Here is a 20,101-nt window from a genome sequence, read left to right as displayed (position 1 = left end):
CAATGAAATTTTACTTCTAAAATTATTTGTCGGGTGGTTTCACTATTATTTAATTTTCTTTTGATCTGCCCTTCAAATAAACTCGTACAGGACTACAGGACGAATGAAAAGGTATCTTCCCATTAAATGTTCAAACTTCTCTCCAATTCTTCGAATTGTTTCTATGGCTGAAATTGGTCGGTCTGGGAAACCTGAAGCAAATGTTGCTTGGAAGTTTCTTAAAGAAGATCCTGCATAATACCATTTAAAGAAAGAAATAAAATTTCATGCCTAGTGGTACTTTTTAGTATTTTTGTGTTAACTCTTTTCCTGCCTTTTTTCAGTACCACAAGATGTTAGAATAAAACTAAGATTGAAATTAGAGAGTAATTTTAATTCTCTCTAACTTTCATTTTAACTATTTTGCCATAAAATTGTTAGGGGAGCCAATAATTGAAACACTTTATTTTTACATGTAAAATCCTATGTCTCGTAAACCAATTCTACACCCGGTATGTATGTATGTATTATACTGGGTGCCCCAAAATTCGCGGAACAACTCAATGAGGTAATGTCAATTCATGTTAGAAAATAACGAGAAAAATAATTAAAAAATTCTATACCTCTTAGATTTGAAGATATGGGGGCCCAAAAGGTGCAGCTTTGATCTCATTTATTTTAAATATTAAAAAAGATTTTGACTATTTGTCTTTTACTAGCCAGTGACCTAATAATTTTGAACGATTGTGATCAGGTTTGCAATTATTTTCTTCATTATTCTAGCATTTCCAAGTAGTAATTTTATGTTCGTTTTACCTCAAATAGTGTACGGCAACACGGCTTTGATTTTTCCCTCTCATTTCCAAGGATACAACAAAAATGAAATATTTGCAGACTATTGGGATGCATAGAATGTTTTTAAATGTTGCCACATTTAGTGTAACGAATAGGTCCATATCTTCTACAAAAAAGAAGATTGATTTTTTTAAACATTTTTACCCGATCTCTTAATGACTACTTAACAACGTACTACTACGTTGTTCCGCGAATTTTGGGACATCCAGTATATACAGTGAGCGGCAAAAGTATGGAATAAATTTCTTAAAAATTAAACAAAATTTTTTTCAAAAAATTCTTTGGACAGGTCGATTTTAGATTATAAAAATACATGTTTTAGTACCAAAGAAAATTCCAAGCAGTCATTTGTTTTCGGATGATGACGTCATCGATACTTTTTTTAAATGGAAACCCCCTATTTTTTTCTTGATTCTGATAGCCCCTTTAATTGTCTAAATGGTAGTATAAAAATTTTGTTATCTTACATGAGGAAATTTTTGAGAAAAAAAAAAAATAAAGTTGGAAAAAATTAATTTTATATCGAAGAAGAACAAGTCAAAAAATCAAGTAGGTAAATCAAACAGTCAAATGTTACTGTCAATTTCATTCGTATGTGTTATTTGTTTTACAAAACGTTTTTGAAAATGACTCGTTTAACAAAAAGACAACGTATAGAAATTTTAATATTGATTGGGTGCTGGGATAAAACTAAAACAGGGGGAATTTCTTCATAAACTTGCTTATTGTCAACAAGCTGGGGGATGGCAATTCAAACATTTAATTCCATAATTTTAAGTACTGACTAACACAGTTTTTGACTTGTTTTTGTTCGTTATAAAATTTATTTTTTCCAACTTTATTATTTTTTTTCTCAAAAATTTCCTTATGTAAGGTAACAAAATTTTTATACTGACGTTTAGACGATTAAAAGGGCTATCAGAATGAAGAAAAAAATAGGGGGTTTCCATTTAAAAAAAGTATCGATGACGTCATAACTCGAAAACAAATGACAAATTATTTTGTATTAAAATATGTACTTTTATAAACTAAAATTGACCTGTCCAAAGATTTTTTTGAAAAAAAATTTGTTTAATTAAGAAATTTATTCCATACTTTTGCCGCTCACTGTATGTTCAAGGTCAACTGCTTATGAGCAATCTCCAAAAATGTTATTTTATTGTACCTACACAATGTGACTTAAAATATGTATTGTGTTATTGAAGAAGATGATTCTAAATACTGGTACGGTAAAATGATACACACTTTAGAAATACGAGTATGTTACATATTTGAATGGAATGTTGCCCGAAATAACTGACTCGAGAAGTAGCCGAAATTTACCTATAAGAAGCGAGTTCTTCCGCTTGCAAGGCTTTCTGCAGGGCCTCATCGGCGTTGCGTTTGGCCTCTCCGAGAGTACCTCTTGCTTTTGTCGTGTTGTCGAAAGCTTCGAGGATGATGTCTTCGATCTCGCCGATCTCTTGGAGAGCTTTCTCGGAGGCTGATTTGCTGTCTTCCACTTGCTTGTCGAAATCTGCATCAAAAATGTATTCCTAGTACTGTGGTACTTCTCAACGATGGAACAACTTACTTGTCAGCACGTTGTACGTCTCTTTGGTTGTGTTCAAAATGTTGTTGCCCATTTCGACCGCCTTTTCTGCTTGGCTCTTGTACAAGTGGATTTCGAGCAGGACGTCGTTGATGTCCTCTTGCTGGGCCTCGCTGTTCTCGAGGAGATCCCTTCCGACGTAGAATTGTTCTTGTATCTTGGCCACCAAGTCGCGACTCTCCTTTACGATCCGTTCAGTTTCGTTTCTCAGCTGTTGGGCTCCGAGTTTCAACTCCGCAGCCTTCTCTTTCAATTTCGGCATGTCAACTTCTGGTATCACGAGATTGTTCGCCTCGTTCAGCAGAACCAAAACGTTCTTCTTCGCCTCTTCAGCCCGATCGCTTACCTCCTTGGTCCGTTCTTTGGTAAAATTCAGTTTGCTCTCTACATTATTGAGCTCGACTCGCAGCAGTCGTTCTTCTTCGTTATATTGTTCTGCTTGGTGATGGCTTTCTTGGCTATCTCATAGGCTTCGATCGATCTGTTTTTCGCGTCGTCGGCCTTCCGAGTCAGAGCATCGGCGCCTCGCTCCAGCTTATCAACGATTTCTCGAGCCTCGTGTGCAGTTTTTCTCATGTTCTCCGACTGCGTTTCCGCGTTGTTCGCCCTCTCCTGCACACTCTTCAACGCCCCTCTCACCTGAGTGTCCAAATTGTTGAAAGCATCATTTAACTTGTCATCCGTCTCCTCCAGAACTTGATCCGTGTTAACGATGCTTTGCTCAGCGGCTGCAGCTTTCTCATTGCCCAAATAAATATTTTCGTCAATCGCAGAGAGAGGCCGGACCCGGATTGCGGCCGGTCGGCGAAATTACTAGGCATCTTTTTATTTAATCCTAAAACGTCTATTACTTAGCATAAAAGCCCTGTTATAATTATCCAGCTTTTCAAAACTATGGTTAGTCTTATACCGGGTGTTTTTTAAATTTCACCTCACAGTAGGCGTCGAAGAGTCGATTGTGGACGCACCACTCGTGTAAAACGTAAGATTTAAATAGCTAATCCGTGATCCGTAACCTGTAGAGTGCGTTCACAATCGACTCTTCAACGCCTACTATGAGGTGAAAAAAAAAAGATATTAGTTAACCACACAAGTGGAGAAGTGAAGATGGAAGTGATATTTAGTAAACGTGGTGAAGAGTTCATTCTTTTAGAGTCTTTTAAATACATACTCTGAAAAAAGTACTACCAAACAAGATGTGAACTCTGGTGTTGCACATTGAAGAGCTGCAATGTCAAAATCTATGTAAACGCAAGTCGAAAAGTTTTATCACTTTTTCAGGTGCATTTTAAACGCAAGATTTATAAGTCCATCGCCGCAATCCGGCCCTGCCCCTTTTTACCCGAATGTTATCACTGCCGCAATCCGGCCATCACCTTTCCAGGTACATTTTAAATGGGAGATTTAAACGGGGTTCGTCTTTTCCGCACTAGACTACCTGGCCGTGTTTTTGGATACTTCTTTTCCGCACCAAGTCAGAGATTATTGCAAATACCAAGAAAACAAAAATATAAAATTTTAAATTCCGATGACGTTTATTGGCGGTAATAATCAGTCATAAAAAGAAAAGAAATAGGAAATTAAAATACAAAGTTTAAATGAACCAGTCCATTTAAAAAATAAAATAGTGCGTAGTAAACAAAAATTATTACAAACCCAAATAATAAATTACAATTCAGGCATCATTAATACAGGCTGTTCTCGAAGTTGACGCGTTCCTTGTAACACGAGGTACTACACATTATTCTAAAGAATTTTAGCCTAAATCTTCTTAGTAAAATGTTTGTATTAACGGAGATAATTGATTGTATATTTTTATTGTTTTCTAAAATTTTAAGTCCGGTCCTGTCCATTTCTCCCCTGTACTAGATTAATAACTAAGCTGGCCCAGAATGGTGTCTTTCCGGAAACCGCTTTGCAATACTCTCTGGACGCGGCAGATGCATTCTGATAACGTGATAACTAGTGTTAGGCGCTCCCCACCAGTCCGCTCCAGCGCCGCACGACTATCTTTTTCGCTGCGAGCGTGAACCGTGGATCGAGCGCGCTGCACTGGATCTTGATGGTGGAAGGTATTCTTGTCGCTCTTACTATTTTACGCCTAAGTCTAGTGATAACATTGCCCATGCATTTGCAACATATCTGTGAGCTCATTATTTTCCTAATAATAAAGCCATTTCGACTAATTAGATGACAACTTTGACAGTAGTTTTGATTAACGTCCATGCTCATTTGATTTTTTTTTTTGTCAATTCCAGTTTCTAACAAATCAGCGCAAATTTGAGCAGGACCGGTTTCAAAAATTTCAAAAAAATTAACTTATTGTATCTTCATTGCCGTATACATTTTACTAAGGTGATTTTGGCTAAAATTCTTTAGAACAACGCATACTATCACATGTTAAAAGGAACGCCTCAACTTCGAAAACACCCTGTAGATTTCATTTTGTTAAATGTGTTTCACATTTATACAAAAATTTAAAAAATTGTAAATATGGTTTGTAATTTTAATAAAATATAAATGTAACTAAAACTTGTATTTTGTTTTTTGTACCTTCCTTTAATATTTTATTTAAGTTGTATTATAGGCACTCGCAAATGGAGAAAAACATCTATTGTAAGTGTCTATAATGCACCCCTTAAGAACAATTTGCAATTCCTCGAACTCCTAGTGCGGAAAAGCAGTACACCAAAATTGAACCTGCGATTATAGGGGGATTATAAGCAATGGTTGCTGCGGAAAAGAGGCCTGCCCGATTTAAAAGTTGATCATAAATTATCCATTATGTAGGTATATGAATACTTTAAAGTAAACAAATAAATAAAATATAAATATAAGTATGTACAGTGCATTCACATTTGTTTTAGACCAGAGTAGGCTATGGAAATTTGGCGAGTTGTATGGTAAGACTGTGGCTGAATGACAATATACATCATGTATAATATTTGAGGTTACACTTTCTTGTCAAAATTCATGACCATGTAGCCAAGCATTATCATTTTCCAATTAACTACATAGTTTCGAGGACTCAGTAATATGTGTATTTAGTGATAAATGTAAATATTGCACAAATTTAAAACTAATTTACCTTAATACTTAATAATAATGTCAAATTTGACACTGGCAGTTCGAACAATTTTGATTTTGTTATTTTGACATAGCCCCGATACCAACATTTAAAAAAATTAAAATAGCCTACTCTGGTCTAAAACAAAAATGAATGTATTATATGTCTATATAAAAAAATTATTGTCTTCTAAATCAAATTCGTTTAATGATTCACTCGTATTGGCAACAAATATTAAAGCTTCCACTTGGTCTTCTAAATGTTGTTCTCGATGCCAACATTCTTTACTTTTCTGTTCAGTGTGCCGAGTGTGCCGCACTGAATTTTTCCACATTTCTGGGGTAATTTGTTGGAGAGCTTCCTTCCACATATCTAAGTCTAAGACATTATTATTATTTAATGTACCTAAAAACAGACAATGTTTCATGCTGGACCCCTATATGTATATTGAACACAGTTTTAGCACAGAATAGAGAACAATTATTGTTCTCTATTCTGTGGTTTTAGATTCACTGAGTTTCGGAAAAGACAGTGTCAAAGCAGGCAAGTTTTATTACCTATTACTAGATAAGATAACTGAAAATCTTCTCTTAGCAACCATAAATATGTCCTCAATAAATATTCCAAGAGAATTACTGCTATACAGTCGATCCCAAGTTCTCGGAATCTGCACCAATAGACTTAGTCATAGGGGATGGCCTTTTTTGGACCCTTTTAGTCAAGACCCTAGAGAAATCAATCCGTGAAATTAATATCTCAAAATACCCAATTTGGTTTCATTGCAAGCGGATAACTAAATATGTATAAATAATAACAATGGCTCAAGTATTTGCTCCCTATCTTTAGCATCAGTAAACGACAATTTAGAAAACCAGGTACAAAAATTCTTTGGGGTAGAACAATGCAATAACCCATCTGAGCAAAGTTGTTTTTCAAACGAACGGGTTATGTGCCAGCAATATTTTGTGCAAACTACTTGCCATTTATAACTAATCCTCCAAATCTCAAACGAAAAAAAAAAAAAACACTAATCATTTTACAATATCAAATAATTGAAACTTTTACCAATGGTGGAATCTTGTTACGCAAATGGGCCGCAAATCATCCTCCATTAATTCCAAAAAGTCATAAACCTAATCTCAACGTTAGTTTCGATAAGGATCCTTACAATAAAACGTTAGGGCTTTTGTGAAATTCTAGTCATGATTCGTTACGGTATCAGGTAAAGCAATATGACGTTCCTGGACAATTAACAAAACGCGAAATCTTGTCTCAAACTGCTCAGGTATTCAATGCAATTGGGTCTTGTGGCCCCAGTATACACAGTAAAAGCACAGACAATTCTTCAACAATGCTGGAGTTGCCAGAAAGTATTTATTGTGCATGGATCAGGATTTTACAAGAACTTGCTCACTTAAACGAAATCGAAATTTCAAGAAACATATCTAATAAAAGCAAGTCCTCTGAATGTATAATACATATATAGCTAAATTTTTGATTGTTGTGAAATTGGTTTATACTTCGAACAAATTAATAAAAAAAATGGAAGAATGTTATTTGAAAAGTTGAAGTATCTAATACATAAGGCTAAAAACACTTAATAAACTTTTCACTTTCAAGATTTTGTGATAAATTCCCACATAGTCGAGTCAATGAAGGATTTTACTTCTTAATCCTCAAGAACAGGTCCGATTTTGCTGATTTTTTTTTGAATATTTGTTTTGATATACAGGGTGTCCCAGAACTGGCTCCCCAGAGAAAAAAGGGAGCCTTAGGGCGAATATATTAACGTATATTTTGAAGAAAAAAAGTCCTATCTCAAATGATAACCGAGAAAAGACATTCTGAAGTTGACCAATTAGAGTTCAGCATCATTAAGGTGGAATAATCGCAATTTTGCGTTGCTTAGGTTTCCTTTTTATCCGTAAACCTCTATAATTCTGTCCATTGGATTTGGTCCACTACATTTATTAGAATGATTGTTTACGTCAGTTTGACATTTGTTATACAATTTCGCTGCGATATTTAATTCAAGTGTATCATTTAACATGTATTCTTCCTCTGAGTACGTAGATATGATTCTTACTTTTGCGCGATGTGGGAACAATGCACATGAAGTACTAAGGTTGTACCGTGAACAATTTCCACAAGTACAAAGTCATCCGGATCATGAAACAATCCTGAAATTAATCGTTCGGGGTCGAGAAACGGGTCAGATGCAGCCAGTTCAAAGAAGAAGTTGGGGGTGCTCCAAGAAATGTAAGGACTGTCGAACACGAGGAAGCCGTGTTGAATGCCTTTGAGGAAGACGGCACCCGGAGTATTCGAACAGTTTCTCGTGAAATGGGTTTATCCAAGAGTTCGGTGCAGAGAGTTCCAGCTGATAATAATAGGAGGCATCCGTACCACTATACAGGAGTACAACATCTTCTGCCAGAGGATTATCCAATTAGGCGAGAGTTTTATCTATGGTTAAGAAACCAAAACGATGCTCCACACTTCTTGTCATGGATACTGTTTTCTGATGAGTTGCTATTTTGCCGGTAAGGTTGTTCCAATTATCACAACCTTCATATCTGGGCAGAGAAAAATCCAAGAGAATTATTTCCCAGAGGTTTTCAACATAGGTTTTCTGTTAATTTGTGGACGGGGCTATTGGGCGATCGTTTGGCAAGTATAAGCGTGGTGGATCCTTCCATTTGTTAAAATTCCGAATCCCCGGCTCTAGATTGGACCGTTTGAATTCCCCGCAAGATTAACGGGGGCAAGATATGCTCAGTTCATTGGCACGGAGCTACCTGATTTACTTGAAATTGTACCTCTTGCTTATCGCATAAATGACTGGTTCCAACATTTTAGCAGAAACGTTCGAGAAATTTTGGATAACCAATATCCACAGCACTGGATCGGTCGAGGAGGACCGCATCATTGGCCTGCCAGGTCTCCAGATCTGAATCATTTATCGGCGGCCCATAAATTCAGAGGCTGATCTGAGAGTTCGAATTCAGGAGGCTTTGTTTCAGTTACTGAAGAAATGATAACGTAACGCTACTACAAGAAGTTTGTTACGTAGAACACAATTGTGCATACAAATGAATGGTGGTCATTTCTAACATCTGCTTTAACATTTAACTTTACCTATTTACCTTTACCTATATAAATGATTCTTTTTAGAATCGCCATTTTTATTGTTTTATTTCGAATTTTGCGATTGTCAAGTCTTGATGTTGATGACAGATAAACGTCAACGAATTTTTATATCAGAAAACGTCAAAATTCCAGTTGCCCAAACATTTTATTGATTTGTGCGATATCAGAGATTTTTCGTTGTTGTTTAGCAACCGATCGGGTTTTTTAGTAACACCTGAGGACGAGCTTCCGGGATTGGTGAAATTAAAAACTTTATAACTCGGTAATTTGAGCTAGCAGAAAATTTATTTTACTCAATTTGGAGTCTCTTTTGTTGTCGGCACATGCCTCTTTTCTCTGGGGAGCCAGTTCTGGGACACCCTGTATTATTTGAAATCAGAAACATTTTGGAGGGGGAATATAAATATTTCTGTTGTTAAAACAATAATTTTGCTATTTATGGAAAAAAATCAGTTTTTCTCGATTTTCATTCCAAAGGGAATATTTTATATTGAAACTATAGTAAAAATTTAATTTTTACAACTTAAAAATGCGGTACAACGAGAATCGAAAAATACGTATACAGTGCATTTTTTTTAATTGTTGCCATAGGGAATTGAATGGTAAAATTTATATCCCCTGTTAACTTTTGTTCTGATGAAAATATTCAAACCATTTTTGGAACAAAGTTGGAAGATTTTTTAAACTATCGATTAGAATTCAATATCCTAAACTGTCGAAAAAGTTGTGAAAAAAATATTTTCTAGCGCGGCGGAATTATAATAGTACTATTACGATCATAAAATTTTGGACATCAAACTTCTGTCACATTAAAAAAATTAGGTACTCTAAATCATGCTTTATTGAAACTGTCACATAAAAGATGAAATTGTTGTCAATTTGACACCGGTTTAAAATATAATTTTTTTAATATGCGAGTACATTTGGGTATTTGTTTTATATTTTTTATTAATTAAAACATCGTTCTATTCCATTTCAAAATTGACACAATCAAAATAGAGGTTATTAATACATAAGGGTCGTTTTAGAATATATGACAGCACGATGACATTAGTGTCCAAAATTTTTTGATCGCAATAGTACGCCGAGCGGCCGCCAGAATAGCGTCCCTGTCGGCTCAACCTAAGGTACTACGTATAGAGGTACCGCCATCAGTGATTTTTATGTCTGTCCTTGTCGCACAATCTACTCAAACTGGGGATAAAAAAAAACACAATCTAAAAATGATTTGACGTAATTTGACAAAAACTAGTGCTGCATTTTTAATAATCCTCGTTCAAGATTCATCTAACTTATTATTTCGTTACAGTTTTCGTTTGTGTTTAAGTATTGTCATTTATTTCTTTGTTCTCGTTACATCTTTTAACTTGGTTCAGTTACTTACGTTTATTTTAATACTTTAACATGGTCAGTAACAAGTGTTGTGTTAGCGGCTGTTCAAGTTCTAGAAAAAATGGATTTAAACAAGGAATTTAATATTAGGAGTCAAAAACAGAGTACGGAGGGAACAGTGGCTAAAAAATTTGAGACTGTCTGTGACTTCATGCTCCAAGCGTGAACTACAAATCTGCTGTGTAAGTATCTACATAAAAGTACGGGAATGAGAAGAGCAGTTCAAAATATATTTTGATATTGTATTTTTAAACGATTAAAAATTTGGTAACTTGTTTGGGTTTTATTAGTGGTGTTTTTGTAAATTTTAATTAAAAAGATATCTGCAACCAGTAAAACATTTCAGTTAAAAAATTTGGATTAATATTGGGCTACATAACCTAACATATTTTTGACATTGTAGTAATGCCATTATTTCATTAAAAAAATCCACAAAACTATTGTCTTCCTTATTTCACTTGTGAAATTCGCATTTGATATCTTTATCTTACAATCCACTCTCGCGAGGAATGGAATGGCGGTACCTCTAAAATTTACGTAGTGTGTTGATCTAATACCTTAGCTCAACCAGCACCTGACCATCTCCACTTTTGACTTTTGTCACTTTTATTTAAAAAATAAATAGCGAGATCTCCTCGAAGCAATGATTAAAATAAATAATAAATTAAAATATGTATAAAACCTAATTTTTGTTCCCATATCGCATACCACGTTTTTTGTCAAATTATTTACGTTCATTCATTTCAACTTTGAAGAGTAAAATTAGTAAAATAAAACTGTTTGTCGTCGTTGAAACAATATGCATTACGTAGTCTTATTAATGATCTATTACAAAAATAAAAATTAGCACCAAATCTGCAGTGGATCATAAGTTAACAGAGGGTATAATTTTTACCATGCAATTATGTGTTTCCCTATGGAAACAGTAAAAAAACGCATAAGAGGTCAACCAGAAACTGTGGAGGAATTAAGGGCAAGAATACCTCAAGCTTGTAATGCGACATTTACAAAACACACGAAGAAATTTTCAAGATCGCTTGGGACATTGTCGAGTAATTTGGGATGCAGGGCCATCCTGTTCAAATCTAGGATCACCAGAACGTTTTTGTTTATTGCTAAAAGTATTATTATTATTTACTCTCCAATCGCAAATACATTTAGAATAAAAGCGGAATGTTTCTATAATCTTACCGGCCGTGGTGTGTAACTGTTGAGAACCACTGGAAAGCTGAGAGTTTCCACTGAATCTGCCTCGGCGCACTGAAGCAACCGTTCTCTGATTGGCCGGCTTCACGATGATTATTATCAGGTTCCAACTGTTGGCCACCATCAAGTAGACTGGATATCGTACCTGGTCTCCAAAGTCGTGTCTTTGTGGGCCGTACTGTTCATTTCAGTGATGACTTTGTCGTAATCCGAAGGATCGCAAACCACTGTGACTCTGTTAGATTTTAAATGGATTAGTTCAACCAATCGCGATAGCTCTTCGGCCACGATTAACCCGTCCTCTGGCTTAAAAAACAGTTAAGTTTACTCTTTACTTCAATTTTGTTGAGCACACTTTTAACTTCTGTCTTAATTTTGGACATTTTCAGCCATAAATGATAAGAACATTCATTTTCACAAGTTGTTTAACACGCTGGAAACCGATCTCTAGACCTTGCATGTCTATTGGTATATGGTCATAAAGTGCGTCTATCGATATTTTGAAACGACTTTTTAAACACTAGTTAACATTTTGGGTCGTTTATGATGGTCTCATTACTAGGGGATTATTTACCTAACCTGTAACAAAAACTCTCGATGGTACCTGCGGATTATTGAGGATCGGTTACTCACCACTTTTACGACAATCTTTGTTAGCGGGCAATAAACCACTGAAGAAAGCAAAAGGTCGTTTTAAAATATCGATAGACGCACTTTAGCCCAAAATCTCAGAATAGTTAGACGTTTGTTGACTACCCCCGCTAGCCACACGTGCCTTCTGTCGAAAGATAGAATCGAATTAGTTGTAGTACTAGTAATAAAACATTTTAATTATTACTATATTAAAAAGAGATGAGAGAAGGTGTAGTCCAGTCAGTGGGGGATAAAAATGGCCGTTGCCTTTCAAAAGGTGGGGGGGTAGTAATGATTTTACAATATGTTGTTTGAGTAAGGCCCCTGATAAAAAATACAAGTTTTTGACCTTGGGGGTGGTGAGCGCGAGCCGCCCTCTTGAATGAAAAGTGCAAGAAACATGTCTCAGAATAACTCGATAACCGTTCATTATACAGGGTGTCGCAAAATTAGCGTATTCCCAGTCTGGGGTGTTGTAAGGAAAAATCCCAGAAATCTCGAAAAAATAAAATAAAAAATTCAGGGGGGTCTTTACAAAGATATATGGGTCTGAAGGATCAAACTTTTCATCATGTTTTCTTCAAATAAAAAATATAAATGGTTGACATTCATTTGAAAATATGGTGAGGATGATTATGTAAAATATTAAAATAAAAACGAAAAGACATTTCTTGAAAAAACAGCTTTATCTCGAAAAAATAAAAGTTTGAATTTTCCAATTTTTGTTCAAAAAGGAAGAACAACATGGCTAGAATATTAATCAGGTACTTTTGAACATATATTGGCAACTTTGATATTTTTTTCAAAGTGACAGCATTTTTTTTAAACATTTTTACTTGGTCAACAGCCCCCCACTCGGAATACACTAATTTTGCCACACCCTGTATGAGAAAAATGTTCAAATAAAAGTTGTAAAGGATAAAATTTGGCAACTTTTTTCTATTTATACTTTTCTTGTAAATGTAACAGGGACTGAGATACAGTCAAATTTATCGAAATTTTTACTCAATAAACGTCAAACCTTATTGTTAGTACTCGTATATTTTGCAAAAAATATTTCAAACCAAATATTTTGTGTAATTATAATACTGTAGTATACTGATGCCCAGTTGCACCACACTATTTAATATTACTTAAAAGGTTATTAATTTTTAACATTGTTTAAAATTTCATTTTACGTTACACGGCACCTTAAAAACAATTTAATTATTATTAAATTTAAATAGCCAAATTTGGTTATTTAAATTAGTATTAAAATATAAGTTGACGTATATGACAGTATAATAAATTACGTAAATCTAATTTATCCACAATGAATTTATTATTTGATGACGTTGATATATTTGAAGATGATTTCGATACATTAGAAATTATCTATATCGGATTTACTCGTTTGTGCTGTGTTAGATCTGCTCATTTTCACGATATGGATGAATTTACATTCTATAGATTTCGATTAATGAAACAAACATGTTTAAATTTATTTAGTTCCTCCTCCAGTTTTATAATGTTCTCGTCTTTCGACAGCCGCAATTTTTCTTGTAGTTTAGACTACGTTAAGGAAAAGTCTTCGAAGAGTTTCTTGAGTCTTGAGAAGAATTCAGTTTTGAATCCCCTAATGGTAAAATACCATTAGGTGATTCAAAATTGAATTATTCTGTAATTCTCTTCCAACATTTTTCCTTTTCTTCAACCGCAACTGCATCGGTTTTATTGTTGGAAACAATATTTTTATATGTATTTATGCACCAAGTTTAAAAGAGTGCTTTTTTCAAAAGGGGAAAAATTTGCCCCACGTTTTCGTTTTTTTGATGCTTCCATTGTCGAAATTTGAAATATACCTCTCAAATTGTAAATATATGACGCAAAAAAATGTCTCTAGACATCTTTTCGAATTAAAAAATCATTTACTAAAATATTAGTTAATACTCGTTCATTTTGTGATGGTGCAATAATATAATTATTTAGGTATTTATTAAATTTAATACTACATTAGTTAATATTTATTAAACTGATATGTGGTGCAAACGGGCATATACTACATGTATTATATTTAAAACATAATTGAATTTATCAATATGTATTGTTAGCTCCTACTAATGTATTTTATTATGAACATTTCAATTCAAGTTTCATCGCATTGTTAACGTGTTTTGGTGTAAATATGGTCGAGAGCAGGTATAAACAAATGTTGCTCGATCCAATTTTATTAATATGATACAATTTAAAAAAAAAATCAAAATAGTTTATTTTTTTAGTTCATCCTCGTATCACTTTTCCAAATAAACTTTCATATACGCTAGTACTAAAAATATTGATAAATTCAATTATTGATAGTTATTTATTACACAAAATATTTGATTTGATCATTTGCAAAATTTTCTAACAATAAAGTTTGACGTTTTTTTGAGCACAAATTTCGGAAAATTGCATTTTTTGTCGATTGTATCTCAGTCCTTATTAAACTTACGAGTACAAGAAAAGTATAAATACAAAAAAGTTGCAAAATTTTACCCTTTATAACTTTTGCTTGAACATTTTTCTCATATAGTGAACGGTTACTGAGTTATTCTGTGAAAACTAGTTTTTTGTACCTTTAATTCAAGATGGCGGCTCGCGCTCTCCGCCCCCAAGGTCGAAAACTTGTATTTTTCATCAGGGTCGCTACTCAAACAACATATTTAAAAATCATTACTACCCCACCTTTTGTAAGGCAAAATCCCCTACAGACCGGACTAGTGTTTTAGTTCTTCTAATAACTGTGGAACTTAGTTTACAACTTTAGGTAAGTCTACTTACACTTTGGGTATCCTGAAAAGCCCTCATGAGCAACTGCACGACATGACGTATAGCGCCGTATTCCCTTACTGGGGCATGATTGGCTGGACGCAACGCCAGATTTCTAATAAGACCAATGACGGCCTTGACTAGGGGCCAACGTGATGGCGGATTTGACAATTTTACGATGAGCTGAATGCCGTAATTCAACCTGACTGCCATTTCTGATTCCACATGTCACAAGGCATAAACTGCGGGTTCCGTGATCTCCTCGCGATCTTCGGCGCTCGCAATTGTGCGTACGAGAGCATCACCGCCGCTCACTTGGCAGACAGTGCCTTTGTTACGTTGATTGTTGCACGTCAGGTTGGATAGGATTCCTGAGGTGCAAGTGCCCACGTGAACGTCCTGGGAGCTTAGGACTTGCACTGGCGAACTGAGCAAGCCTTCCAAGCCGTCAGCTTTGGTTGCTGCGTCGGATAAATTACGTAAAGTCCACAGACAGTTCTGGACCAGTCGACCGCTTGGATTGTCCAAGTGCATGGCGAGGGCCTGCATTCCTCCCCCCTCTATGATTGCGGGCTTGTTGCTGGGGCAAACCGATAAAACCTGGAAGGGAGGTAAATAAAACGAAATACATCTACAAACTGAAAATGTATTTGAGTAATTGCTTACCTTCAACACACGTGAGGTAGTCCACAGTAGTCGTAATCGTAAGACCTTATGATTCTGACGAATTCTATTGGTCCTTGTGACGCGAAGATGATTAATTTACTTTCTTGATTACCGTACGCCAAAATCTGTAAGCAATCGGTGACGATCGCCAGAAATTTTACGTTGTTCCTCTGCAAGAACGCAACCATTTTCTGTAAACCACCAGCGAGACGTACTGCCATTTTGGAACCGTCTTGATGAAGAAGTAAATTGTGCAATGTTGTAATGGCATAAAAGAATACACTTTCAACGGGCGAACTCAGGAGCTTAACCAAAGCGGGAATGCCGCCACTTTTGAAAATGGCCAAGACCCCTTGACGATGGTGTGATAATTTGTACAAAGTGCCGACTACGCCTTTGGTGGTTTCTAAGTCATTAGAATTGGAAATAGCTCTCACTAAAGCGGCCACCATTTGAGAGCTGTTCATGATGGCATGTCGTGGAGCTTCTTTTTTTTGATACGCAAGCATAATATTTCGTTACGAATTATGACTAAGTAAATTTTTAAATATTGTGAATCATTAAAACTGGTCTCTTGGACCAACCATTAATTTATTTTAGATAGAGACAAAAAAAAATTAAAACTAATATTCATCCAATGGTGTAAAAAAGATTGTGTTAATAACTATTGCTGGTGTTATCACTTATCACTCTGCACTAGGTCACTAAGTAAATGTTCGCTATTTTTGCACTGTTTAGACCGTGGGGTAGTGCCGACGGAATTAGGCCGGGACGTGCTGAGAGCTATTAAACAAATGTGCCAATTTCTTGATTTGCCGGGCTATTTAGGAAGTTGTAGAATTTCTCGAAAATTGTTGTGACCAGACTGACGGGTATTACGGGTATTTTCAAAGACTTGACTGGTTAATATTTTATTATAATTAACCGAACAAATGTAAGGAAATCGGACTCCGACAACATCTGAGCGCTAACTTGCGGGAACCCAATACGACTCGCCCGCTGGCCCCCTAATAATTACCTCGTTTATTTTTTGTGGAATAGGAAATAGTGTTAATAATATCACAGAATCTAGTTTGGTTAATGTTTATGGTATATTATAAGTTATCACGTACTTTTGTGTATTTTTGAATTATACAGGGTGAATTCAAAATACGTCACAATCTTAAAACCCCAGGATATTCAGGAAGTGAATAAACCGAAAATGTGGTTAAACATTTTAAATTCATAAAGTCCAATTTTCCAATTTAACTTAATTCCATCCCGAACGAGACGCTTCTGAACGATCTAATAAATCCAAACATGAATATTCGCAAAAACGATTTAAAAACCGGCAGTAACAAAACCTTGTTTTCAATGAAATATCCGAAAAACACTTTAAACACAGCCGCAAAAACGTGTAAGAGTGAAAACCAAGTGAAAGGAAAAGTCAAAGCAACAACCACAACTACCGTACAATTTTATTAGACACAATTTTTAAACACGGCTGTGCCCTTCGATGTAGATTGTCCCAAACCCTTGCAAAACTTGTTGCATCGTCCGGGATTTGCGCTGATGAATATGAGTTAAAAACTCCGTTAACAACACTATTCGCATAAAATCAGATTCATCGACGCACATTCGAATCACTCACAAAACTCTTGCTGACGAATGCAATCGAAAAGTACCATTTTCCCGTAGACAACAACCAGAAATGTTTGCGAATGCGGAACACGACGCGCCGGAAACTTTTCGCTATACAAAGCCCGGCCCAACACCATCTGCACTTTCGTAACAAAGTATCAGATCGGTCATTTCACTGTTGGTATAATTTTCCATGATAATGGCACACTGAGACACAAAATTCGAAACAAACAATAGCCGAAGGTGCACGCGGTACTAGCACCCGCGTAACAAAACTTTTTGCACCTTTTTTGCGTTGCACTCGATAACTTTTTATATCTTACTATCCGTCCTAACGTGATATCAGTGGCGTACTCAACTTTTGTGGTTGAAGTTTACATTGCTTTTCTGCCCTTATGCGGATCTATAACCCAAAACTCAATGCACAGGATGTTTACAATTGGTTTGAAGATCCTGGGGTTGCAAGATTGTGACGTATTTCGAATTCACGCTGTATAGCTGCAGCTGGCTTAATTGGGTTTTTTTGCTCGATGTCAACCCTAACGAAGGGTCAAATATTATGACTGACTCGCTATATAAAATAGTGAGATGGTGTGTTTAAGATTAGTTTTGAACTAAAGTTTGTTCATGAAGCACGTCTTTTATTACATACTTTTATAATTTCTTACACAAAATTCATCAAAATTCGAATAGGTATAAGACAACGGAAAGAAATTGTAGTAGGTATAGGGAATTAATTATATTTTAAACGAAAGAAAACTTTACACTCCAAATTCAGCTCGTTATTGTTCGGCTGGGTGTTACAGAATGAATTCAAAAACTAAAACTGTAACAGTTTAATATGCAGGAGTTCGATAATTATAACATTTATTACCCAGCTGGGGTTCAATAATTAATCGCCTCAGCTCAAAAAAAAAAAATGAAATGGACCCTAATTAAGTAGTGATCCAGAGTGATTATTATAGTGGAACCAGAAATATAGTGATTTTATGAGGGATGGAGTACATTAACTTGAGAGGGTCAGTTATGGCAGAGCAATAAACTTCTGGCGCTCGTCGCGCGACTGCGCTCTACCTATCTTTGTCTCCGATGGTCCATTTTCAGACGGCTCAAAACCCTCTGTCATAGAAGATTTATAACTCTCTTCAAGTTGGTAATAAAAGTGACCCCAAAATTGTAAAAGAAATTATCGACCAGAGTCCATAAAATCACTATATTTCTGGTTCCATTATATCTTAGTGTAAAGTACAAACCTATGAGCGAAAACTCCAAATTCTATGTTTACAAAATTGAGTAAGTAATTATTAGCGAGACATTAATACGGAGAACAAGTAATTTCGGTTTATTGGTCCTACGATATAATCAAAAAGAAAATCAAAATTCACAAGCTTGTTGTTGTTCTCGGCTTGTACAGGGTATCTATAAATGATTGTCTGGTCAAGCCAGCCTTGGAAAAAAAATTTACTGTTCCGCTTTTTTGAAACCGATGCCAAATTCTAGTTCGTTTTCACGGTCACTTCTGACATTAGTGAATGACGTTTCGTTTGCGCTTGTCAGTCGAGTTTTGGTTCCTTATATTCGTTTTATCGCAGTTAATCACAGTTAATATACACCAAAAATCTGTATTTTTCAATCAAAATTGCAAGTACGTCCGCTTTTAGAGGTAAATACACTGGCAAAATTTGTAACGTTATGCTTTAATGTTTTATGTTTTATTTTAGCTTTATTTTCTTTGCAATGGTTTATTCTGTTGAATAGAACACGTTCATTGTTGTTTTTTACTTTCGAAATGGAAGGTTTAGTAATGGGGAATTATCTGTTTGTAAAAATGAATTCCATCAAAATATCTGAACAACATTCAAGATGATTCAAGGGAATTGTGAACAGATTTTTAACAATCAGGACAATTAGCAAGGGTAAATCATTAGGACGACCACCAGTATCTGATGAAATACTCGAGGATTTGAAAGAAATGGTGGAAAAGACTCTACAGATATCCATAGTCTGTTTATCTCAACAATCTGGTGTACCATGATGCACTTGTCACAAAATCATTAAAAATAGGCTACAACTGCATCTTTATAAAATTAGTGTTGTACAAGAACTCCAACCTGCAGATTATCAAGTTTGTGTTTAATAATGTAATCAGTTTGAAAATCATCTCAATTTCAGAATTTGGAGTGCTGAGAATCCACACCAATTTGTAGAGACTCCTTTACATGTTTTGAAAATTGTTGTGTGGAACTGTGGATAGCAGTGTTGCTATACCCTTAACTAAGAAATGCTGCAAAATATTTTTGAAAATAAATGAAGAATTGTCAAGTGTTTAGAAGTTAATGGGGGATATTCTCAATCTATTTTATAAAAAAAATACCTATTTGTTATCGTTACTTAGTGTTGTAAATTATGTTGTTGAATACATTTGATTTTATTGAAAAACCAGGAAGACTTATTTGTTATGAAAAACACTGTTATTTATATTGGAAGAAAAAATGGGAGTCAATACCATATTCGACAATTCAGTATAGGTCGTATTTACCACTAGCATAAAACAAGGAATGTGAAAGCACTAAAGCAGACAAAAAGGCAGTATCAAGTATTGTATTGTGGTATACGGGGACAAGGTGTTCTCAATATTTATCTGTTTGGATTTGTTCTCATACCAATTCCTGTACAGTGTGCGGCGGTACGATGGGGGCAATAATGGTTCCCCTGTTGGTGTTGATATTAAATAATAAATACATTAATGTTAGCAAGAGTAAAGCACAGTTGAAACTTGTCTCTGGTTAAAAGCCAACAACCTAACCTGAAAATGTGACATTCATTATTTGCCGAACAAAGCGGCACATTCAAAATTTGACAAGTTTCCATGGCTGGCTGGACCCGACAATCATTTATAGAGACCCTGTATAACGTGATAGGTGAAAAAAATGAATGAATTAATTATAAATGATAAAATATAGCTTAATGAGGCCTATTCTGTAAGTAATATGTTAATTTTAAACATCATGTTATAAAATAACAGCCATTAAAATCGCAAATCGTATTCTGTAAAACGATGTTATGTTAAAAAATTAATCGACCCTGTTAATATGTCCTGTTACTATTAAAATTTTAACCACTTCTCCTTATGTGCCTTTAAAATTTAACATCTT

The 20,101-nt window shown here is 35.1% G+C and overlaps 1 protein-coding gene, 1 long non-coding RNA gene and 1 pseudogene across 2 annotated transcripts in view; 1 reads left to right on the top strand and 2 right to left on the bottom strand.

The window, feature by feature from the left end:
• Positions 1-15,793, bottom strand: part of LOC138128140 (armadillo segment polarity protein-like) — a 32,934-nt pseudogene extending 17,141 nt beyond the window's left edge.
• LOC138128565 (uncharacterized) overlaps positions 1-20,101 on the top strand; it is a 275,295-nt gene that overhangs the window by 134,936 nt on the left and 120,258 nt on the right. The window lies entirely within an intron of this gene.
• On the bottom strand, positions 2,154-3,200 carry LOC138128145 (laminin subunit gamma-1-like). Its single transcript, XM_069044327.1, has 2 exons — positions 2,408-3,200; positions 2,154-2,350 (listed from the first exon to the last, which is right to left on the bottom strand). The coding sequence occupies exons 1-2, from the start codon at positions 2,685-2,687 to the stop codon at positions 2,154-2,156; spliced, it is 477 nt and encodes a 158-aa protein (XP_068900428.1). The 5' UTR covers positions 2,688-3,200.

This window comes from Tenebrio molitor, chromosome 4, assembly GCF_963966145.1.
Source record: "Tenebrio molitor chromosome 4, icTenMoli1.1, whole genome shotgun sequence".
Taxonomy (NCBI): Eukaryota; Metazoa; Arthropoda; class Insecta; order Coleoptera; family Tenebrionidae; genus Tenebrio; species Tenebrio molitor.
Note: the sequence above shows the minus strand (reverse complement) of the source record. Positions and strands in the feature narration are given on the sequence as shown.

Excerpts from the sequence above, each read along its gene's own strand:
- LOC138128145 (XM_069044327.1), bottom strand. The coding sequence starts at position 2,687 with ATGCCGAAATTGAAAGAGAAGGCTGCGGAGTTGAAACTCGGAGCCCAA. Across the intron at positions 2,351-2,407 it reads GACGTACAACGTGCTGACAA|ATTTCGACAAGCAAGTGGAA; the intron begins GTAAGTTGTTCC and ends TTTTTGATGCAG.